A 24,036-nucleotide genomic window follows, 5' to 3' on the forward strand; every position below is an offset into this window, starting at 1 on the left:
GCTTCCTGCAGGTAAGTTTTAAATGATCTGTCGTCCGGCAGGTTGAATGGAGTATGGCACCCTCAGCTCCTTTTGCCCATCAGACCGACAAAGGTTTGAAACCTGTGTACTGGAAATTGAAGGCAAATATATAACCGGCCGATAACTTTTTCTTACACATTTTATTTACTTACGTTTACGTGCTGCCAGACTTCTCGCGGCTTGAGGGAAATGTATACATAAAAATGTTTACAAATCAGTGCCGTTTTCTTTTTAAATCTTCAGGCTTACCGGTGTTTTTCTTGAAAAATCGCCGAGGTGATGGTGGTTTTCTGGCCATCCTTGCCAAGATATCTTCAATTAAATCGAATTTTTCACTTTTGATCTTGTAAAAAATAAATACACAAATACAATTGACTTATTTTATACTTTTAAACAAACGTGGGGGAAGTCATTTCTTACCTGACTTGTCTGCTTGTCTCCATTCAGACAGAAGACGTTTGTCAGCAGTAGAAACAAAAGAACAAGTTTGAGCATCTCCATTGTATCCACTTTATGCTGCAGTTTCGAGGGCTCTTGTTGCCTTCTAAAGGTGCCACTGGGTTGATGATGCTGAATATGATGAGGAGGAGGATGAAGATGCATCATGGGAGGCTGTTTACCTCCACGCATTAAAATAATTGCACACACATCTCTCCATTTTCTCTTCATTAAATCAACAATTTCACGTTCCTCCAGAGACGTTTATGAATCGTGACAGCAGCTCTAGTCACTCACATCCAATTTAATCTTCATTATACCATACCGTACCGGTAGATCTGTAAAAAAACACCATAAAATCTCTTGTAAATTTCTTTTATTTCTATAAATTTTTAATAAACGCTAAACATAGTCACGTTTAAGCAAAAACTTTATTGAAAAATATTGACATTTGAAAAAGTGATGTTTACATACTTTTTGACCCACTACGGCTGCCGTCGTCTGTATTGTGACCCGCCTCTACCGCAACAAACGATTAGACGATTACCAGCCTCCGAATTTGACACTAAACTCATCAAGAGTCTAAAGAATGAACTTTAAATGAAACAAATCCTCTAAATTCGTCGTTCGCTCCGACTCAACATTCGTTGTGGGGCGGAAAGAACAATGTTGTGGTCATCGTCTCCTGTGCTCTACTTCATCCTAGCTAGCGTTCACGTGACGTTCGCCGCGAAAGCGATACCGAAGCGGCGTTTCAAGTTGACCGACGATGACGCGAGCCCAGCGGGTTTGGAGCCCCACGACAACTTGGTGGAGCGGAGACGCTACGGAGAACTGGAACCGGGAGAACCGGCTGCAGCGTTCACGGTGCCGACTCTGAATGGGGACTTTGTGTACCGGCCGGGAGAACCGAGTTGGGTGGGGGTCTCGCTGGTCATCCACGCGTTTACCAACAAGTCCGCTTTTCTCGAGTGTTTGTGGAACTCCTCGGCGTCCTTGGCCAGCCTCGTCCAGGAGCTGCCGAGCAGCACTCACCTGCTCTTCCTCTCCCTGGACGACTCTGCGGCCACGGACGCGCTCTGGATGCGGGAAAGGCTGCTCGACGCCGCCAATAAGCACGGGTGACTTTCACACTAATTTACTAGACGAATATCCCCCCAAAATGAGATTACTAATTATTTTTATAACAATTATATCGCAATTGGTGTATGCAGACAGGTCTACAATAATGCCTTAAATGTATGTTATTGATTTGTGTACTTGTGTGTGTGTGTTAAAGTCAAAAAGAGGTTTTGTCCAGACTTCATGTGTCTCCGGTGCCGGTGTTTGCTGTTGGCAACTGGATCGCCAGCGTCTTGTACTCCTGGGCCTGCAAGGGGCACAACTGCGGCCTAGCCCAGGCGGTGTTCACTTCCGAGGGTGAGTGACTCACCCAAAAAAAAAGAAAAACGATTACCCACAACTCGACCTACAAGTTGATCATGCTCTCCATTCCCCCAGGATGGGATGTGCCCGTGATCGCCAAGCGACTGGACGCAAGATACGACTGGCTGAGCGCTCGCTGGGCTCAAACGAGGTACAAGGTGAAGGACGCGGGGGATGGCTGCGAGCCGTCGTCGTCTGTGGAAGGTGCTGTAGCCTGGCTGTCAGAGGGGAACTGCTCATTCTTCACTAAGGTCACCTTCAAATCATAAATATAGTCAATATGTATCCCTGCGTTCTTATTGAAGCTATTATGTTATTATAAAACCTGCAAATTGCCTTCATCTCCCCGCAGGTCCAAAATATGGCCAAGTCCAATGCCTCTGGCGTGCTGGTCTACGCCTTGGCAGGAAACTCCATCCAGGACATGAACTGCGTGGACGCTGAGTGTCTCACGCCACTCGGCCTGCCCGCAGCCATGGTGCACATCCAGCCGGCCGTCGCCCGTGCACTCAGGTCTCATGGCCACACAAAAGCCTTAATCCACCACCATGGAGATGACATTATAATGCTGTTCTCAAATCCTTTGATTGCTCGATTATCAGATCTTTATGAAGGTCATTTGGATTAGTGACATTACTAACACCACTTTCCAAATCCAGCACCTCAAACGTTGAACAAAAGTCATTTTAGCTATCGTATGACATTGAAGTTGCATTTCTTTTAATTCATGAAAATATTATTTATTTATTATTACTTATGAGTAAATTGTTTCACTTTGGATGCCAATCCTTTTTTTATTTGACAGGTCAGGTCTGGCAGTGAGCGTGTCTTTCCAGACCACCCCATCTCCCAACTTCTTCATCGGTATTGACCAGCAAGGGGCGCTGGCCGAATTGGGCTGGTTCCTCTACCCCTCCTTCAGCTTTGTCAACTGGCAGGCGCAGTGGTGAGTGAAAAAAAGATAATGAAACAAAAAAGTGAAATATTAGATGGCTTATTTCATGTTGTTAGAGTTTCAAAACTGTTGGGAGTGTACATCCATGTAAATTTAATAAGAATAAATGTTTGTGTCCAGGTTTGACTTTTCCACAGCTCTGCAGCTGAAATTGGAATCTCCCGCAACCGTGGTGACCGTCTTTGACAAAGTACAAATGCAAGGAGACAAAGGAGCCGTGGCTGATGTTAACATGCCGCCAGGTGGCGCTATATCACTTTTTAAATGATTTCCATTGAGCACAGCTCAAGCTCAAACATGTTGAGAATATTCACATAGTCATATTGTGTGTGAGCAGACTTGTCAACGTTTGACACGCTGAGGCTGGACGCGTCGCTGTCGTGTCCCGGCGGCAGAGACGCCTCATGTCCTAAGTGGGATCACACGGTTCAACTTTTCGTCTGCTGCGATCACCTCGGACCTTACTGCCACGTCGAGCTGGGACGCTGGATCACCGCTTTCCGAAGGTTACGATCGCTCACGTTTCTTGAAAACGTTTTTACATTACGTCTGGGAATATAAAAAATCGTTGTGGCCTAGAAACAATAAAAATTTGACATTATTGTATTTGCAAGTTAGCCATAATCCTCCTTCATGCTGTGCAGAAGAATCGGTCGCTGGCAGACAGACGTGTCACCCCTCCTTCCGGTACTGGACGCCGGCGTTTGTCGCTTCACCATGAAGACGGTTCCGTGGGCCATGCCCTGGATGGTTTCCCTCAACCTGAGGTTCAGCGTCGCCAACCTGACGGGTGGGGGACCGCTGACGCAGCATGTGGCTCAAGAAATGAGTTGCGTATTCCTGATAGGCAATATCCGATTGGTCTATCAGGAGAGAAGCTCCGCCCCTTCCGAGTGATGTCACTGTATGACGGCGGGACCTTCGACAAGTCGTACAACCTGCGCTACCCTTCCATCAAGTTCCCCGTGCCTGCCTCTGCCAAAAAGGTACAATTGGCCATCCTTAAGATGGTGGACGATTGTGACGACGTGCGGCGGCCCGCAGGTGGAGCTCTACGGCGTCATCACGGGACACGGTAGCGACGACAACGGATGCGGAGAGTTTTGCGTCACCTCGCACCACTTCCTGGTCAACGGCGTGTACAACAACACGCGATCCTTTGACTCTGCGGGTGAGCAGATATTTTATACTCGAGTCGTTTCACTGGGTGCTAATTGACAAGATAAAGCAAAAAAAACATTTGATGATTTTAGGAGGAAAAAAATTCCATGGAGTGATAAGAAGGAAAATGAAAATATGGTTTTATATTTTTGATAAGCAGTTAATTTAGGAAGTCATTTTAAATGCGAGCTCCTAACTTGAGCTCTTTGTGGCTTCGAGAAGGATCTGCGCTGGGCTGCACCGAGCACGTGAAGGAGGGCGCCGTGCCCAACGAGCACGGCTCGTGGCTGTACGGCCGCGGCGGATGGTGTGACGGACTGCAGGTGGACCCCTGGAGGCTTGACGTCACTGCGCAGGTACAAGTCACTACTTGCTAAGTACAGTGGAATGTAGATTTTACGCTAATGTCGGGCCAAAGCTTTTATTTTGGGGGGTTTTAAAAAAAGGTTTTTGTGGGTTTGTTTACAGTTGGATGTTAGCGGTCAGGCATCCAACACGGTTTGTTACTTCGGTCTGTTCAACGGGAAGGATCCGGACCCGACTCAGCAGCCGGGTTATATCGTCATGTCGTCCTTCCTCGTCTTCTACAAATGAAAGCCAAAAACGTCCTCCTTCAAAATGAAATAACAATTAATTTATCTCCTGTTCTTAGCGACTGTAATTTATAGTTGTTATTTTTCATAATGAGAAAATCAATTTAAAGATTTGACTTTGCACTGATAGATTTTCCATATGTAGTAAATTTTGAAAAGTATTTGAAAACAAACTAAATTTTTTTTGCTTCATTTGTCATTTTAAATGACTAATTTCCTGCCCATCGCAACTTTAATCAAGTAATTAACTTTAATTCAAATTTTAAATTAGTTTTCATTTTAATTCACCTTGATGTAGTGTCAAAATTAAATGAGTATAAAGTCACTATCAATTAATTAAAATGTAAATGACGTTTTTTGGTTTATTCATTATTTAAAAATGTGAACTGGAATCCTCCGCATGTCCTATTCATTAAACTAAAAATACATAGTTACCATTAGTAATGAACTTTAGTCGTTAAAAAATTCAGTTTGACAGGGGTAATTAAAAAATAAGTTTTATTTACGCCATTACACAGTAAAACATTAAAAAAATATAAAGTGAAAAAGTTAGTGTTCAAAAATATTCAAGTACAAGTAACATGCTTTTTTTTTTTTTAAACAGGGAAGCACCTTTACCAATAAACATTTTTATGACTATGATGATGAAATATGATTTAAGTTAGACCCGCACGCAGGTTTGTTTACATTTCCTCTCGTTGTCAAATTGGTTGGCGTTGCCGTGGCAACCCCCAAACCAGAACTGAGCACAAGCGTTGGCCAATGAGTCGTAGTACCAGCGCACCACGTAGTTTCGACATGGACCCGGATCCAACGGTGTACGGCAGAGCTCTGTCGGCGTGAAACGAAACCAGAAAAAGACACCATTGAAACAATTTCTTCGAAGTACATTTTTCCTATTGAAATTATTAAACGCCGGAAAATACAATGAAGAATTGTGTAAAAACACCGTCACTACCTGGCGTGATTTGTGGAATCTCTTGTGGCGTTTTGACGGTAGTTGTTGTGGGGCTGTTGACCACCAATTTTGCCGTGTGTCGGGTCGGGGCGCTACCGTCAGGCCTCAAAGGTTGTCTGTCAAAGAACGGAAATCGCTGCGATTCCGATAAGCTCCGGTCATCCATTTTCGGTGTCGGAGTGGTCACTTGTCTCTCGGGATAAGATGGCGGTGGATGCGGCTGTCCAGGAGAATGTTATGTTAAGCTAACTTAGCATACAGATGGCAAAAGTTAGCCATGATGGCGATAGAGGACTAGCATAGTCGTTCAATAGCATTTGATGACTTTCCATTAAAGATGAAACTATACATAAATCATTATTGTGTTAGTCTACTGAGTTGGAAATGTAGTTGTCCTTACCGTGACCTGAATCCTCCGGAAGTCTCCCGTGAAGGTAGGCGTATCTGTGTCCGTCCCGGTCCAGGGAGGCCGCCAGATGCTAGTTCTGGAGACCTCTGGGCGTCTTGGTGGAAGTCCACCGCTCAGGATTGAGTGTAAAACATCACTACTGCTGTCCTCGCAAATGTGGCTCAGGAGTTTCTTCTCCAGGGCTTAAATTGTGAAATGATAATTGGGAGGCGGGTGTCATAGACATGCTAACCACTAGCCCAGCTAGCTAGCTTCAACGATAAATGGCACCACAATCACCTGGCAGCGTTTTGAAGTCGTCTATGAGGTGCAAGTGGTCTGCGTCCGGTTCAGAGGCCATGAAGTCCAGCTCCCTCTTGAACTCTCCAAAAAATGGGTCGCTGGCGTTCACCACTCCGATCACAAACATCTCGATCTCACCCGCCCGGGCTTCCCTCACCGCGCTCTCGAGACTGACCGAGTCCCTCTTGTCAGCCTGGCCGTCGGTGATGACCACGGCCACCTTTCTGACGCGTGGCCGAGCCACCCGGAACAGCCTGTTGGCCTGGTGGATGGCGCTGCCGGTGAAGGTACCCTCGCCCATATAGGTCATGGACCGCACCGCTGCGTTCACTTGGTCCCGAGACGCATCCTGACTGAGGCTGACCACCACCACATTGATGTGGCTGTAGAGCACCACGCCCACCCTTGTAGTGTCCCTGCCCACTGACGCCCGGTCCACCAGAGCACTCACAAAGTCCTTGACGACCTCGAAGTTGACAGGGCCCACACTCTCAGAGCTGTCAATGACGAAGACCAGCTCCAGGGGGCTTTGGCGGCACGTCACCCCACAATCTGAAATGGAAGGCTTTAAGGGTGAACACAAGCCAGGAAAACGGAGAAACCGTTTTTTTGACTTACTGCAAATGGATCGAACAATTCCAATGACTTCTTCCCTCTGCAAAACGAAAACAAATCCATGTTTTCATCAGTGCATGGCCACAAAATTTAAGGATTGTTGGTTGCGGATCTTGGGATTTCCCCGACTAAAGTGTCAGTTCAAGGTTGATGTGGTGCAGAATGTTTGTTGGACACCTTGAGAGTCATTCTTCATGTACATGGATGTCTTGTAATGGGGAAAGACTTACCGTAAGTCCTGGTTCTCCTTTTTGTCCAGCTCTACCCTGTGATTTGAAACAGAATATTCTTTCATATAGTCTTTCTCAGTCAAATGGCAAAATGGCTCTCAAAGAAAGCAAATGGAATCTGCTTCCTTAAGAACCACACATTCCTAATTGCTTTAACTACAAGATCACATACCGAAGGTCCAATAATTCCTGGTTCTCCGGTCGTCCCTCTGTCTCCCTTTTTCCCTTTCTCACCAGCAAAACCTCGGTCGCCCTGGAAAGTAAGTATCGTCCATCTTAGCGGTCCTCTACCACAAAACCACAATCAGAAAGTAACTGGACTGTGGACTAGTACCTTATCACCCTGTAGTCCGACTCCAGCAGGACCCCTCGGGCCAGGGATTCCCTGAAATCCAGACTCACCCTAGAGAGAAATCGTGATGTTGATACTTTGGCAATGATTGGAGGGAATATGGAGTCAGCTGGTTCCCGGTTTACCTTTTGCCCTTGGATGCCCTCTCCTGGGGGTCCCTGTGGACCCGGAGGTCCTATTATGCCAGGGGAACCCTACAGGGATGAAGCAAAAACTCATGCTCCCACCTCTGGATTCACGTACAAAAATAACTATTCTGGCACTAACTACCTTTGGCCCATGGAGTCCAACTCCTGGTGGTCCGGCAGGTCCAGAAGATCCAGGAAGGCCTCTGTCTCCCTGGATTAAAGGAGATAAAATTATCTTCCCATTATCATTCCTCACCATATTTGATCCTCACCTTTGGTCCAGGTAGGCCGACACCATCTGCTCCTGTTTCTCCTGTCAAACCAGGACTTCCTGGAGCCCCCTAAGCCCAAGAGTTTGCCTTGAGGCTGTTCAAAGACTTGATACTGACGCTGGATACTCACCGGAGGTCCTGGAAAGCCTTCACCTTTACCTCCAGGCAACCCCGAAGACCCTGGTGGACCTCTGTCACCCTTTAAAACAAACCGCGGTTAGCACTTTGGCTCAGAATCAGATTAAGTACCTCAACTCACCTTGGGTCCAGTTATACCACGCCCCGGTTCGCCCACAGCTCCAGCGAGACCCTGTGGGCCTGGATCTCCCTGAACAGAAAAGAACAGGCATTGCAAATCATAATTCAGTGACCTACAAGTCCCACAACCTATATTATCAAATTTAAAACTTTACAAGATGTCTTACCTTGGCACCAGGTAGTCCCCTCCCAGGTTGTCCAGGTGCCCCAGGTGGCCCGATAAATCCCGTATCACCCTGAATACAAAAACGTACCAAACTTGGGAAGTCAGCGGAAGTCCTACTCACAAAGTGCCTGAGATATTTTTGAAAGTGAGTCCTTACTTTGGGCCCAGCTGGTCCCACAGAACCAACAGCGCCTGGCAGGCCTCTGGAGCCTCTGTCCCCTCTGGCTCCCTGGGAAAACACCATATGAACTTTGTTGAGGTGATGACAACCATAACATCACATCTTTAGACCTTTCCACCATGGTGAGACGTCATGGGGAGGTCTACGATAAAAACAATCATCAAAAGCTTCACCTTCTCTCCAGGCGCACCTTTACCAGGACTACCGTCTGGTCCCCTGGGTCCTGGAAACCCAATGTCACCCTTGCATTGAAAAATGGAAAAGCGTTACTTGTTTTGGGTCAGATGTTCTGACATTCTGGTGTGAACAGGATCAATGGTGGTACCTTTTGTCCCGGGGTACCATCTTCTCCTGGATGACCAGGTATCCCTGGGTGGCCTCCAGGCCCCACGTCCCCCTGAGTAATAAATTCAAAGTCACAGGTGGTTAAATGCCAACTATTTCTTAATATTTTCTTCGTTTTTGACACTATTTAGGTGAGGTTGTACATATTTACTTTTGGACCTGGCACTCCCACACCTCTCTCACCGGGTGGTCCTGGTACTCCAGGAAATCCATAATTCCCCTATGTTTCAGACAAAACATAGTTCTTATTGATTTTTTCCACTATTACAAATAATTGTTAGGTCTTTTGAAATAAACACTTATTACTATACTAAATCTACTTTTTTGTCTGGCAGTGGCAAATATGTTTTTGCGAACACTGCGTACAAGATGGTTAGCTACTATCACGGTTCTACGAAAGACTGAACCGCCTCATGATAGCGAATATGCAATTGTTTACAATTACGCTCAATAATAATTTGGATAACGAACCACATGCTGCTTTGCAGTGTCCTTAATAACGCAAGCAGCCTGACTGGTTTGATTGACAGGACGGTTTTACGTCATTTGCATGTTTGTGTGTAAACATCTGCAGAGCAATTTCGATGCAATCAAAATGCTAAACAGCTGAGATGTCCATCAGGATTAGCATAGCCGCAAATATATACCTTAGGTCCCGGAATTCCCACACCTAGACCTCCTCGGAGGCCTGCGGGTCCAGGCGGACCTGGATCACCCTAAAGTATAGAAAAGAAGAGCAATTTTTTAGATATTCTTTTTGTTTTTGCTGGGTTTTCTTTTTTACCTTTTCTCCCTGGATTCCGACACCAGAAGCTCCGACTGGACCTGGCAACCCAGGTACCCCGATATTGCCCTGAGAATGAAAATCTCTGTAAGTCATTTTTTGAAGTTATATTCGTGTGAATCACTTATTTTGCCACATAGATGCTATTTTTTTCCCCCGATTCATAAACTACGATGGAGTTTCCATATTGCACGTCATCAGATAGCATAGCAGTTTTACCTTGTCCCCTTTGAATCCGATGCCAGGAGGCCCACGATTCCCCCGGGGTCCTTCAAATCCTCGATCCCCCTGTCAAGTTAAATACAACCAAACTATCCTTCTTGAAAAACGTTTGCGTCACTGTAACATGCACAATTTAATCCTTGAATTGAGTAATACTTGCACATACCACTAGAGGGAGCGCACACTTCTACTTGATTTGTATTCTGTTAGTTAAATGGCAATATAAGTCCCACCTTGGGTCCTGGTAGTCCCTCTCCGGGTGGTCCTGGGTTGCCTCGCTGTCCAGGTGGTCCTAGAGGACCCTGAAGCAAGAGAGCAAATATTCTAAAAGTATTTATATATGATATGACCTCATTTAATTATCAATGTGATCATTGTGAAGCACAAACCAATGCAATGTATTCTAAGTATTGTGTCAATACGCACAGGTTGTCCCGGTTCTCCGATACCGCCTGGACCAGTAGATCCAGGTCTTCCCTGGTTGCCCTTTTCTCCCTAAAATTTTTTAGAAAATGTTTTAGATGATGATTCTTATTTTATTTTTGAATAAATGGTGACAAATGAGTCACCTTGGCTCCTGGGAAGCCAATCCCCAAGTCTCCTGGTGGTCCGGCATTGCCGCTTGGCCCTCTGTCACCCTGTCAATGATTGATTAATTAGAAAACGACAAATTATGGTGAAATAATAATTCAGAATTTTAGACATTGATTGGCCAGTCAAACAGTTCATAGTTGCAACCTTTTTATATCATTGTAGCACCAAGGAGAAGACTGTGTGAGTAGTTCTTTGTGAAATCTTCTCTGAATTAATGTCTGGAATTCTCTCATGGGCTATAAATCAATTCATATTTACCCTCCATAAAGACATCTTTGTCCAAAGGTTAGAGGGCAGCCCGGGGGCTCGTTCGTTAAAGGTCGTTTACTGCAGTGCTTCTCAATTATTTTCTGTTACGCCCCCCCTTAGCAAGAAGAAAACTATTCGCGCCCCCCCTCCCCACCGTGACTATCCTAACTTGTCTTGTAAGTCGTAAAATGTTGCACTGTCGCAAACGTGACAGAAGTAACAATGAGAGCGCCACTGCCCCCTGCTGTAGTAAACGCGCAATTACACTTTATTCTAGTACTGCCAAAAAAAAAGCCTGTTCCCCAGGGTCACACGCGCCCCCCCAGGAATAGCACCGCGCCCCCCAAGGGGGGCGCGCCCCACTATTTGAGAAGCACTGGTTTACTGTATGTGTGTGATTGTGTGACATTCAAGTCAATGACACTAACAAAGTCCAGTGCCTCACTAGTGGGAAATTAACCTTTAAAATGTTTCCAATATTCAATCGGCATGCGGTTTTTGTGGGTCTACTCAAGAAAGATATGCCCACCAAATTTTTTGTGAAACTATTTTTAAAATAATTCTCGAGGGTGCACTACTGTCAGATTTAAATCAAAATGTCAGACTTCCTGTGGATTGCCTAGAATGGCTTCTTGAGATTTTTGGGGGAGTCATCACATGGTAGACATGCCAACCAAATTTCTTGTTGCTAAGTGAAACGGGTGCTGCTATGTGATGCTAGCTTCAGTGGCTGGATTTTCTTCCAAATCTGAAAGACGCTACAGATGCGATTTTTTCGGGGTTGCCAGGTTCATATGACAAAATCTTTCTGGTGGGCCAAACAATTTCATGTTTATATAAGCTAAAAATTACTTTTTGTCCAGTCGGTCCCTCGGGTCCAATGTCTCCAGGTGGCCCAACCTCACCCTGCGAAACACATGTTATATTTTGTTCATTTTCTCACACGTGGTAAGAATAGATCAAAGTCAACATCCCCGACTTTCATGTTCTATAGCTTTTCACAGCAAAACACTTTTTTATTCGGACAAGCCAGCGTCCAGGTCGCTGCGCTAATCCCGCCACACAAAGTCCAAAAAAAATATCCTGCGAGCCTGGATTCCCTGCTTTTGGCTGCGGATTAGTCGGAAGCCAATATTCACATTCCATGAGTGCAGAGGTGAATAAAGATGAATTTTGTCGTATGGTACACTTTGATGTACACGTTTTGTAGCAAAAAGGATTCCTGGGAGAGTATGTAGCCATTTTTGGTCATACTAGCTTAATAATACAAAGACAAATGTGGAGAAAAAAATCAAAGTGTACCGAGTTATGATAAAAAAATGTTTTATATTACTAGAAAAAAAACTAAAGATGTGACAATAAAATTTAATAAAAGTCGTAATGTTGTACCTGATTTCCTTTCGGTCCTTGTGGTCCGATCCGCCCTTCCAATCCCTGAGAGGTGACACCTGATTGATTATTATGAACGCTAATTCAGAGCTTCAAACTCAATAGTTCTAGTCAGGCACATACCGGGTCACCTTTCCCGCCAGGAGGCCCGCATTCTCCTCTGTCCCCCTTGCTACCTTTGAAACCCGGACGTCCCTGAAAGACAGAGCCCTTAATTGAAAGCCTCACCTCAAATAAAGAGCCTGAGATGAAATGAAATTTACCTCAGCGCCATTACTTCCTGGTTGACCATCCGCACCGGGTTCCCCCTGGAGTGGCGGCACCAAACCCATAAACACCCCAAACGTCTTTTTAAACAATATCATTTTTGGTGGCTTACCCTGGCTCCTTTGGAACCAGCTGGTCCTCTCGAACCTAGATCTCCTTTTCGGCCCTGAATAGAGAATTTTCTTTTCATCAGTAAAAGCTATAAAATATAGTTTATTGAAAAAGGTCACCTGAGGTCCTGGTGGGCCTGGCTCTCCACCTTCACAAAAGCACTCCTGCATTTCGGGACACTAATAATAAGAACATGAGAAATAATAAGTCCAAATGATTGTTTGTGCTGTGTAAAATGAATTAAAATGAGGAATTAAAAAATAATTGCAAACCTCTTGTAATACGACTGAGCCCTGGAAGCAAAATAACAGAGATGAAAATAAGTCACTGCAGTTAAGGCAACAAGAAAATAGAGCATTATTCAAAAATATCAAAGAAAATTTCCAAAAAATGTTTCAACATTAAATTAACTACATATTGGCAACACATCAAAAACAACTGTCCGTGAATAACCTTTAACGCTATCTCCCAAAAAGGTTTTGGGAGACCATCAAAGAGAAACATTTTCATGACCCAAATGTGTTTTCTGACATCTTATTGTAAACATCAAAAACACGTGGTCTTTGAGGGGTCAAAGAGTTTTTGATGAACTTAACATCCCCATCAATGACAACGAGGGTCTTTGATGCACCTGTCTTTGAGGCACTGTCTATTTCGACATCCAAGACACATCTGTGCTCACCATCTCTTTGAGCAGCTTCTGCTCCAGCTGAGGGTCTTGAAGGCTTTGCACAAACTGCTGAGCAGGCACGCTGGCTATGGCCCTCAGCTTAGCGCTGTTAGGCCCTTGCTGAGCGATGTGCGATAGCCCCACCGCAAACATCTTGACGCCGTGCTCTTTGGCCTCTATGGCGGCCGCCACCACGTCGGGGTTTCGCGGGTGGTCCGCGCCGTCCGTCATCAGCACAGCCACACGGACGCTGTCCTCTGAGGTCTCCCTCACCAGCAGCTCCGTAGCGTTTCCGATAGCGTAGGTGGTGTACGTACCGTGGCCGATGTAGCTCATGACGCTGACACGGCCGTGAAAGGCGTCCAGGTTGGTCCACGCTGAAAAGCGCTGCTCCACCGAGACGGAGCTGCTGTATTGCAAAGCGGCCATTCGCATGCTCAGGGTCCAGCTGGCGACCTGCAGCATGGACAGACGTGTACTGAATCCCAGCACAAACGCCTTCTGCTTCTCAAACAGGCTTATTTTGGCACTCTCTGAGCTGTCCAGGATGAAAACCACTTCCAGGGAGCACGGACGACCTCCTACAGACAATTAAAACACAAAGGCCATTGGATGAGTTTTTACTCATCTGTTGTATTTGATAACCTGAACAAAAGTACTTCAGCAAACCCAGATTTAGATCCCAACATGGTTTTTGAAAACATCAAAGACACTGTAGAATCTTTTTGTAAAAACATTCAAACCAACCATACGTATTCGCCAAACACTCGACAACTTCGTGTCTTTGATAAATCTGCTAATTCTTTTGTAAACGTCGTAACCCATCACGTTTTTAATATTTTGGATTAAAACATAGCAGCAGAAACATGACAACGCAACACACCGAAAAAAATCTTTTTCAAACATCACAACGTTTTTTGTAAACTTCAGACAATTTCGTGTCTTTGATGAAAGATCATCCAACCTAAATTGCAACCTTGTGTCTTTGTTGTTGATCGATCAACACGTTCAACCTTCCAAAAGTGTTTCCGGACATATTAAAGTCGCCAGTGGATATCATTGCGTATTTACCATTTGGTCCATCTTCATAGAGCTTGTAGTTATTCCTGCGTCCGTTACGCCTTTGGGCGGTGGTCCTGTGCGGTAGAGCCCACAGCAGGAGGAGGATCCACGCGAGTCCTCTCAACTTGCACACCTCCATCCTAACCCACATGGGATACGGTCCAAACGAGATCAGTTTGAGTCAATAACCAACTCAGCAGGCCGAGGAGAATGCACATTAAATTTGACCATACAGCGTATACTGATATTATGCAATGCTCTCCAATCCTAAACATTCATTCATATTTTAAGAAATGCAACGATGCAAACGCTTGAATTTTGTGTAGTGCTAATAAAACAGACACAAAAACATACAAAAAAAAGTTGCACAAATGTTGAAACATTTACCCAAAATGTCATTGGGCCGAGGCCACTTGTTGCAGTCCGGTCAGCTGGGGTCCTTTTGGGGACATCCCGTCTTGTAAAACCCAACACAGACTGACTGTGGGTAAAGCTGATGTGCTCTTTTGTGTTTGTGTGCATGTGTGTGTGCGTGCCTGAGTGTGTGCCAGAGAGGGCGGGGTCATATCTGATTTACCGATTAGTTCCATCATAAAAAAATATGGATGTCAAAACTCCAAGTAGCAAATTTTCCACACGCTTGGGTGTTTTTCTCCTTCCTTCTGTGTTTTCAGCTGCTGCACATTTGATGTTCTACTGTACATGAAGAAAAAAAAAAAGCAAACAAGCCAATGAGATTTCCACTCTCGTCCACTAATGTGGAAAACAGATAAGCTGCTTTTTGTAATGACAGTAGGCTTATTTCAAGTAAGAGCTGCTTCTGGTGCTGAGAAAATTAGTGTGATTTGTTGACTATGTAAAAATGACAGTTAACAAATACATACATAAATTCTGCTTGTTAGAATAATAATGCAAATAATTATTTTACCTAAGCGTCATCATCAATCTATTATCATTACAATACATGCTGCCTTTCACGTCCCTGCTCAGTGCATCAATCCATCCACCCAGAAGTATTGGAACGGCTAGGTCAATTGTTGTAAATTAATACTGAAGATATTGGGTTTTGATTGATCAAATCAAAAGATGACTATGAGACAAGTTCAGAATTCCAGCTTTCATTTGATGGTATTAACGTTTATACAGTACATCTTTGGACGACAGCGACCTCTAGTGGCTGCCATCGTAAAGGACATCCACTTTGAAATGTTTTATCATCGAATACATTTCTTCGTCCTTTCCATTGAGTTATTATCGGTCGGAAATCATCCTAAACGGAACGTCATAATCACTTTGTATTATTAAAATGACGGTCTCATTTTGCAATACAGTGCACATATTTTCCTCCCCCCCCCCCAAGTATTATTTTATTATTACGTCTATATCGTGTTTTATTACTGAACAAGCATACTAAATCGTGTTTTATTACTGAACAAGTATACTTTGTGAAATTTGACATAATCGACGGAACTAATCCTACCCGGAACTTAAATTACTATTGTTTCCTTCCGGATCTGTTTTTGTGGTACAAACAACAACGTAAGTTTTCACCTCCTTGCACGTGCATGTTGGGTCGTATTTATTCAGTTATAACGTTAAAGTAAACGTAACTTGGTGTCACAAATGCAGCATACTCATACTAAGATCATGCATTGTTAGTTATCCGGGACCGACAAAACCGATTATATGGAAACTCGTCCTTGACTCGCGTTAGCATTAGCTTTGCGGACTTTGTTTGTTTACAAAACAATAAACCGCCTTAGTATTCTTAGTTATACTTTTGCACTGGCAAATTCGCCTCTAAAAATAGTTTTTGGGAGTGGCTCAATGGTTCTCGAAGCATCTACGATTATTAAATTGGACTTGAAAGTGCAGCAACGTGTCACATTCTGTGCGCGCTATTAAATCACTCTAACTTTCACAAACTCGGATACCAAAAAATAATTGAAAGAAATACTATTCAGGAACTAATTTGATTGTGGTAATGCTTATGTTAGGAAACTGTCAATGGTTAGTGATTTTGTATGATTTTAAGAATAAAATAATAATTATTATGTCATCCTTCTTGCGAACCCTCACAATATTTACACAAAATTGTATTACTTGGTTTTGTGACAATGTGAAATTCTCGTTTTGTTAATGTTTGATTTGACAGTGAACTTCAACCAGAAGTGGCAAAGTCTCTTTTTTTTAAGAAGAAGAATGGGTCTGATGTGGAACATCACGTGATCAAACTGGAGAACAGGTTGGGGGACGCCCTGTGTGTGCAGTAATCACTACAAGAACTACTTGATGGCGTTAACTTCTGTGATGAGATAAAGTTAGTAGCTTGCACAGCATTTTCCCTCCTATTTATTAAGCTTCTTATTGTTAGCTAACTACAAATAAACACGTTAGTTTTGACTTTTTGGTGGTTACGCAGCCTTGTTGTCTGCCAAACTACTGCTTGTTGTAAAGTGAGTTGTGTTCGCTACCAAACGGCCTTTGAAGCAAAGGTTCGTATCTATGAATAAATATTGCCATTTGTGCAGGTGGGGTCTCATGGTGAGAGTCCTCTAGCCCCCTCCCTGTCGTCATGAGTGGCTCCAAGCCGGACATCCTGTGGTCTCCCCACCACCCGGACCGCTATGTCATCTGTGACTCGGAGCTGGGCCTGTACCGCATCGGTCCGGCGGGGGCTGCCGAGCTCAAGGCCGGCACCGTGCCTCTTTCGGGAGAGACGGCCGCCACCTTGCTGGCCATCAATTCAGACACTCCCTACATGAAGTGCGTGGCCTGGTACCCCAAGCAGGAGCCCGAGTGCCTTCTCGCCGTGGGCCAGGCCAATGGCAGGGTGGTGCTCACCAGCCTGGGTCAGAGCCACAACTCGGCTTGCAAGGAGCTGGTGGGCAAAGAGTTTGTGCCCAAGCATGCCCGCCAGTGCAACACGCTAGCCTGGAACCCGGTGGATAGCAACTTGCTGGCGGCCGGCTTGGATAAACACCGGGCCGACTTCTCGGTGCTCATCTGGGACATCAGCAGCAAGTTCTCCCCGGAGGCCAGCGTCTCCGCCGAGAAGATCCGCCTGTCATCCTCCGACTTGGACCCGAGCTCGGTAGTAACCAAGCCGCTGTATGACCTGGGCCAGAACGACGCTTGTTTGTCCCTCTGCTGGCTCCTCCGGGACCCCAAGCTCCTCCTGGCCGGCATGCACCGCAACCTGGCTGTCTTCGATCTGAGGAACACCAGCCAGAAGACTTTTGTCAACACCAAAGCCATCCAGGGGGTCACGGTGGATCCCCATTTTCCCGACCGCGTGGCCTCCTTCTTTGAGGGTCAGGTGGCCATCTGGGACCTGAGGAAGTTCGAGAAGCCCGTGCTGACCCTCACCGAGCAGCCGAAGCCTCTCACCAAGGTAAAATCTTATGGATGCTTTAGTGAAATCCAGAAAGAGTGTATTTGAAACATCAAAATTATTGTCTTACGTAATGATTGACATCTCATTGTTTTGGTGGACCTGGTCAGGTGGCATGGTGCCCGACCCGCACGGGCCTGCTGGCCACGTTGACCCGCGACAGCAACATCATCCGTCTGTACGACATGCAGCACACGCCCACGCCCATCGGGGACGAGACCGAGCCCACCATCATCGAGCGCAGCGTGCAACCCTGCGACGGCCTCATCGGCACCTTCGCCTGGCACCCGTCCCGGCAGAACCGCATGGTGGTGGTGTCGGCCGCCAACCGCGTCATGACCGACTTCACCGTCTTTGAGCGCATCTCGCTGGCGTGGAGCTCCACCACCTCGCTCATGTGGGCCTGCGGACGCCACCTGTACGAGTGCGCCGAGGACGGGCCGGAGGGCGCCCAGGGCCTCCTGGAGCAGGACATCGCCACCAAGATGAGGCAGAGGGCTCAGTCCAGGTACGGACACGACACCGTCCAGGTGTGGAGGAACCACCTACTTGCTGGGGGCAACGATTCCCAGCTCAAGTCCCTCTGGTTTGACCTCTTCTATATCCTTTGGCTATAAAAAGTGTACACACCCTTGTTCTTTTTTATCGTTTTTATTATTCATTCATTGCTATAACAAGTATTTGGGAACGTTTTTCAGTTTTGACCCAAACGAAATGATGATTTCCTATGTAAAGCTCACATATGAAGCAGTGTGCCGAGGACGCCGAGCTGAAGCTGCAGGCGAACAAACAGGCCGTCGTCTACTCGGGTATCAAGAATATTGTCAAGACCAGCTCAGGTAAGACACCTGTCCTCTGAATCTGAGTAAAAAAAAAAAAAAATTATTAGGGTGGCGAAAAGGCAAGTCTGAGTTGTTCCCTTCATTGTAGACCCGGCAACACTGAGGTCTTTTACATGTTGCGCCCTCTAGCGTTCAGACTGACACATCACATCATTAAAATGCGTTGGCTTATAGGCTTTATTTAAGCGTGTCAAGACTTCATTCTTAATTTCTCGGCACCATCAGGCACCACAGAGAGCCGCAAGTGCTGGAGCGGTTCGGAGCGTCAGACCGAGGCCACGCGTTTCCACAGCGAGGAGCGCGGCCTGGCCCTGCGCCTTTGCGGCTGGATGGGCCGAGCGTCCGACGCGGACGCGGAGCCCTTCCTGCGTTCGCTGGAGCAGGAACGCGAGTGGGAGCGAGCCGCTGCCGTGGCCCTTTTCAACCTGGACATCCGCAGAGCCATCCAGATCCTCAACAGGGGAGCCATGGCTGAGAAGGGTGAGGGGAATCCTTATCTGCACTATTCCTCTTTTAAAGCCGCAATAGTAGGTCAGAAAAGTCAGGTAGGAAAAAGGCAAAAAGTGCAAGTCATAGGAAATGCGAGAAAAGCAATTTCAAGAGTTAGAGCTCACTCGATGGTGTCCCTAATGAAATGGCCAGTCAGCCATTGTAAGCACCGGTTTATTATGTTGCCTGTCATTGTGGTTGCATTTGAAAGCAGCGTCTATAAATAAGTGCTCCTTTTTTTTTTTCTTTTTTTTTATGCGCTAGCGTGAAGCAATTGTATTGCAATATCCTGCTGTTTTAAAAGGAAATTGGGTAAGTGCAAAACCCCAACCCATGTCAATGCAGGAATGTGAAACAGATTGGCTGAGGATGTGAGACCACAAATAACCCCGAAATGTTGAAAATCCAATGAAATGAAGCGCCCGAGGAACGTGTCAAACGTAGCAACACAACAACACTCCTGGAAAAGAAAAGTCCATTCGCCATTGCAGCTCTTGACTCACAAACTTTTGGCTCATGTAGGTCAGCTGTTTTTCTGCTGCGTGCGCTAATGAGGCTTTCCTGAAAGTGGCTAGCGGCCTGCTTCATTAGATAAGACTTGTTAACGGTCTCTCTTTAAAAACATCCGTGGCTGGAATCTCTTGTCGCAGCACTACACGAGTGTCTCGAGCACTCACCAATAAGTCAAGAAACCATGTTTGAGAAAACATAACAAAGCCTGGTGTGATTTTTTTTTCTTTCTGTCCCAGGTGACCTGAACCTGAACGTGGTGGCCATGGCGTTGTCGGGCTACACGGACGAGAAGGCCTCGCTGTGGCGGGAAATGTGCAGCTCGCTCAGGCTGCAGCTCAACAACCCCTACCTCTGCGTCATGTTCGCCTTCCTCACCAGCGAGCCGGGAGCCTACGACGGCGTGCTGGTAGAAAAGTTGAACAACAAACTTGTAACGTTATTTGAAGTTGCAGGGGAAAGAATCTCTTTGTGTAATTTGTCGCGCCGCACCAATAAGCGTATCGGCTTCGAATTAACGTCTGCGAGCCCGCGAGGGTTTCGGCAACAGCTGCCGTTGAGCTGTTTTGACCGCTTCAAACAAGATTAGGCAAGCAAAGAACATCAAGTTTGAAAGTTTGTTTATTACTATTTGGCCGACAAGTTTATTGGGGCCCCTGGTAAACTTTCAACATGAAGGGCTGGACAAAAGTGCAACAAAGCTGCTGCTTCTGATTTAATTTTGGGGTACGCTTATTTTTTTTTTTCTTCCCCACACATTTTACTCCATTGTCTAGATATGCAATATGAAGAATGCAATGTCATATGTAGGACACAGCCAGTACTATAATTAACAGGAGAAAAGATAGCATGCTAAGTAAGCGATGCTAACCTCTAGCTAGCTGGTTGATGTCAGTTATCTTTATTTTTCTGCCGGCGTGTGTTTCTTTTGGCTGATACATAATGTTCCTAAATGTTCTTGACAAGATACTCCGAAAGTGGTTTCTGCATGTAGTCCACCTCGCCAGAAATTCTCCTTTCATGTTGCTGCCTTGTCAGGGAACCCGCCATAGCCCAAAATAAATGGATGTTGTTGTTTTTTTTATTCCCCCACTTTAAGTACGAAAGCAGCGTGGCGGTGCGTGACCGAGTCGCCTTTGCCTCCATGTTCCTCAACGACACTCAGGTAACATTCGACAACACTAATGTCCACGTTACGTTACATCAAGTTTGAATTTGAGTTTTCGGGGCAGCTTCCCCGCTACGTGGACAAACTGACCAACGAGATGAAGGAGGCGGGCAACCTGGAGGGCATCCTGCTGACGGGCTTGACCAAGGATGGCGTGGACTTGATGGAGAGCTATGTGGACCGGACTGGAGATGTCCAGACGGCCAGCTTCTGCATGCTCAAGGTACAAGTCCAATCGTGTTACCACTCTTTTGATGGCTTTTAAGGTATACAGGCAAGTCGGAATTTTTTTTTTCCAGCGACATTCCAACGCTTTCGAAAAGGGACAAGTTCAGGCACGTGACACTCACTCAAATATCTACGTTAATTATTTTTGCATCAAGCGTGAGTCATAAGATTTTTTTGACAGCAAGAGAGATGCTAAGGAATACTTTAAAAAGCGTCAGCTAATAAGTTGGAATGTATTTAAAGCATGTGGGACAGGAGGGAGTTCAAATATTTATTTAACGTGGTCTGAAGATATTTTTCGATCGCGGCTGGGACTGGAATGCAATAAACCCTAAAAGTAATTCAAAGTTGACTCCGTTTGTTTGTCACGGTAATTCTTTTTGGTAGTTAAAAGGGATTACTTCCACATCTGGTGATTTCGTTTTTGATTGTGTTGTCACACATTCCACCCGTGGACGTTTTGTTCAAGTACACAATGTGTGTTAGGATGGAAAAAGGATGGGGCACGGCTGTGGAGTGGGATTTTATTTTTCGGTCATTGATATTAGGAAAATAATTCTTTGCCTGCAGCATCACTTAACGACCTGAATATCTCCCTTCAAGGGTTCTCCCGGTGAAGTTCTGAAGGACCCCAGAGTCCAGTGCTGGATCGAGAACTATCGCAACCTGCTGGACGCGTGGCGCTTCTGGCACAAGCGAGCCGAATTCGACATCCATCGAGGAAAATCGGACCCCACCTCCAAACCTCTAGCCCAGGTAAAGTTGCTTTAATATCCTTTTTTTGCAACAGAAACAAAATGGCTTTTATGGGAAACGGCAATGTTGTGCAGCGGTTGGGGCTTATTGTCGCTAATCTCTTCCTTATCTGTCATTGGAGCGGAAACCCCCGCCAGCTGGCCGCCGCGTCGCTCCTTCTCCACCTTTGCCCCTTATCGCGACGACCTTTGCCTCCCTCCGCAGGTGTTTGTCAGCTGCAACTTCTGCGGCAAGTCCATCTCGTACAGCTGCGCCGCCATGCCCCACCAGGGCCGCGGCTTCAGCCAGTACGGCGTGAGCGGCTCGCCCACCAAGTCCAAAGTGACCAGCTGCCCGGGATGCCGCAAGCCGCTGCCACGCTGCGCCCTGTGCCTCATGAACATGGGCACGCCCGTGTCTAGCTGCGCCGGTGACGACCGCGGCGATCCATTTCAGCCATTGCGGCCGTGTGGTCGTTATTGACTCTGGCTTTGTTTTTCTGGCAGGAACCGGGAAGTCCGACGACAAGGTCGACCTGACCAGGGACAACAAACTGGCTCAGTTCAACAACTGGTTCACCTGGTGTCACAACTGTCGACACGGCGGCCACGCTGGGCACATGCTGAGCTGGTTCAGGTAATCTTCCTTAGATTTCTTTTTTTCTATTTGAGTCGGGTAAGGCGATTTTAAATGTTTTTTTGCGTTCACCTGTCGCAGGGACCACACAGAGTGCCCCGTGTCGGCGTGCACGTGTAAATGCATGCAGCTCGACACGACGGGCAATTTGGAGCCCTCGGACAGCAGCTGAAAGACAAAAGCGGCCTGTCGGAGCCGCACGTCCTCCAACAAGAAGGGAAACTCGGTGATTTATTTCGCTGGGGTCGTCAACCTCTCAGGACAATCAACAAGTAGGCGCTCTCTCTCGCAGTCTAACCTGAATCTGAAGAACCTCATAAAAAATGTGATTCTAGGTGCCAAATGTGTTTTTTTTTTTGTTTTTTTTTAAACTAAACAGTGGAAGCAAATTTTCCCACAAGGCAATTGATCGTAATGAAACTACATCACGCCATGGAAATGTTTTGTTTTGAGATAAAAACACTATTTGTTTGGGGAAACCTCTTTTTTTTTTTTTAGCCTTAATGCTGCTATTCATATTAATACATACGCAACTCTGTTACCTGGCAAATCAGCTTAAATATGCAACTTTTTTTATTTTTTTCCTCTCCCGCGAAAGTCTCCCTAAATACAAGCATTGTTGGCAAAGAAGGATTGCCCCCTAGGTGAAGCCCATTTTTATGACTTGATTTGGCATTTTCAACGTTTTCAAGGGAGGTTTGCGAAACGAGAGGTGGTTGGGGCGGGTGGTGGGGGGCTCGCATTGAGCGACCCACTCCAGGCCCTGGGCTCCATGAAAAGAATCTCCTCGGAAAACAGCAGCTGCTCTGCACTCAGACAAGAAGATTGCCCCCCTCCCTCTTACGTCCCCCCCCGCCTCTTAATACAGAAGCTCAGCTGCCCATTGAGTGAAAAACACAATCCTACAACCTCTCTTTCTTTCACACTCCCTCCGATGCCCACATTGCCCCCCGAAACTATGCATCATCAATCCGAGGACGGGCGCCGTCTGCTCTGGCATTGTAGCCAGTTTTTTTTTTTTTCTTCCCCTCTGCAACCAACTGCAAGCAGGCCAGAACTGGATAAATCACTTTAGTCATGGACATGCGGATCTTGGGGGTTTCATATCCCCACGTGGCCTTGGCTGAACGTTTTGGGCAGGAAGGCCTGACAAATTGGCTCTTAAGAACAGCAATTTGAATGTCACAGTCTTTTGAAAAAGAATATTTTAAATCTCAGAGTTTTGTTTATAAGCAAAGTACTGTGAAACATATGAAAAGGCAAATGAGCAACATGAATGGGCATGAAAAATAATGATAACAAAAGTGGACTATTTGAAATTGAAATAAGTGTAAAAGAGATTTTTGTTCAGTTTGAACTATTATTTTTCATGTACAGTAGATGCAACTTGACCACTAAAAGTTGCATGACCGTAATAAAACATTTTGCCACTAAAATGGATTTCTAAATCGAAAAGATAAGATCGTAAGGTCTCACGTATCGCCATGTTTTTCCACAACAATTAGATCTTTTTTTAAAACAATGCATGAATCTAAAGACTAGATGAAAACATTTCTTTGTCACATTTTGTGCTAGTATCTGGTTAGGTGGGTATTTTGGCAGAAACATGCTATATTTGCCTCATATTTTGTCACAAGAGTGATGCATTTGGCCAGGAACTAAAATGCAGCAGTTGGCCACAGAAATGTTACTCTTTCCCCCCCCAATATTTTGTCACTTGTCCCTGAACGTTATGTGCTTCAAAATAAAGTATTTGATCACATTCAAGTTGTGTTTTGTCCCATACCTGGCACAAAAGTGATTAATTTAGCCTGAGAATTATTTCAACTGTAGGACAATATCAAACTTAGAAATTTGGGTGAACATTGTGAACAAATTTAAAAGATAGTTTTTCATT

General features: G+C 45.6%; 3 protein-coding genes and 1 long non-coding RNA gene across 6 annotated transcripts; 2 read left to right on the forward strand and 2 right to left on the reverse strand.

Annotated features, from left to right (window-relative positions):
- Positions 1–270: 270 nt before the first annotated feature.
- On the reverse strand, positions 271–1,055 carry LOC133161136 (uncharacterized). The gene is made up of 3 exons (XR_009716012.1): positions 934–1,055; positions 442–797; positions 271–364 (listed from the first exon to the last, which is right to left on the reverse strand). It is a non-coding gene; the product is annotated as an uncharacterized LOC133161136 (long non-coding RNA).
- si:dkey-256h2.1 (uncharacterized protein LOC337520 homolog) lies at positions 966–16,430 on the forward strand. Of its 2 annotated transcripts, none has more exons than XM_061289349.1 (12): positions 966–1,580; positions 1,739–1,878; positions 1,960–2,135; positions 2,237–2,397; positions 2,690–2,830; positions 2,960–3,081; positions 3,177–3,345; positions 3,484–3,629; positions 3,710–3,825; positions 3,884–4,010; positions 4,223–4,356; positions 16,293–16,430. In XM_061289349.1, the coding sequence occupies exons 1-12, from the start codon at positions 1,126–1,128 to the stop codon at positions 16,293–16,295; spliced, it is 1,890 nt and encodes a 629-aa protein (XP_061145333.1). In that variant the 5' UTR covers positions 966–1,125; the 3' UTR covers positions 16,296–16,430. The 2 variants fall into 2 exon arrangements, with proteins under 2 accessions (XP_061145333.1, XP_061145332.1); XM_061289348.1 differs by lacking the exon at positions 16,293–16,430 and adding an exon at positions 4,469–4,946 and having other exon boundaries at positions 967–1,580.
- On the reverse strand, positions 5,075–14,671 carry col28a1b (collagen, type XXVIII, alpha 1b). The gene is made up of 34 exons (XM_061289327.1): positions 14,525–14,671; positions 14,147–14,277; positions 13,088–13,656; positions 12,678–12,698; positions 12,525–12,584; positions 12,407–12,460; positions 12,291–12,335; positions 12,151–12,222; positions 12,028–12,072; positions 11,491–11,544; positions 10,365–10,433; positions 10,222–10,290; positions 10,029–10,097; positions 9,793–9,861; positions 9,574–9,642; positions 9,437–9,505; positions 8,941–9,009; positions 8,770–8,841; positions 8,618–8,686; positions 8,421–8,492; positions 8,265–8,333; positions 8,099–8,167; positions 7,970–8,038; positions 7,840–7,908; positions 7,710–7,778; positions 7,565–7,633; positions 7,422–7,490; positions 7,260–7,340; positions 7,088–7,123; positions 6,861–6,897; positions 6,240–6,794; positions 5,952–6,142; positions 5,552–5,771; positions 5,075–5,424 (listed from the first exon to the last, which is right to left on the reverse strand). The coding sequence occupies exons 2-34, from the start codon at positions 14,274–14,276 to the stop codon at positions 5,255–5,257; spliced, it is 3,519 nt and encodes a 1,172-aa protein (XP_061145311.1). The 5' UTR covers position 14,277; positions 14,525–14,671; the 3' UTR covers positions 5,075–5,254.
- On the forward strand, positions 15,651–23,901 carry mios (missing oocyte, meiosis regulator, homolog (Drosophila)). Of its 2 annotated transcripts, XM_061289337.1 has the most exons (13): positions 15,651–15,676; positions 16,293–16,382; positions 16,669–17,531; positions 17,642–18,131; positions 18,272–18,370; positions 18,599–18,853; positions 19,612–19,781; positions 20,472–20,537; positions 20,605–20,763; positions 21,372–21,524; positions 21,729–21,933; positions 22,010–22,139; positions 22,221–23,901. In XM_061289337.1, exons 3-13 carry the CDS (start codon positions 16,713–16,715, stop codon positions 22,309–22,311), a joined length of 2,637 nt encoding a protein of 878 aa, XP_061145321.1. In that variant the 5' UTR covers positions 15,651–15,676; positions 16,293–16,382; positions 16,669–16,712; the 3' UTR covers positions 22,312–23,901. The 2 variants fall into 2 exon arrangements, with proteins under 2 accessions (XP_061145321.1, XP_061145320.1); XM_061289336.1 differs by lacking the exon at positions 15,651–15,676 and having other exon boundaries at positions 16,317–16,457.
- The last annotated feature ends 135 nt before the right edge of the window (positions 23,902–24,036 follow it).

Source organism: Syngnathus typhle, linkage group LG10 (genome assembly GCF_033458585.1).
Source record: "Syngnathus typhle isolate RoL2023-S1 ecotype Sweden linkage group LG10, RoL_Styp_1.0, whole genome shotgun sequence".
NCBI lineage: Eukaryota > Metazoa > Chordata > Actinopteri > Syngnathiformes > Syngnathidae > Syngnathus > Syngnathus typhle.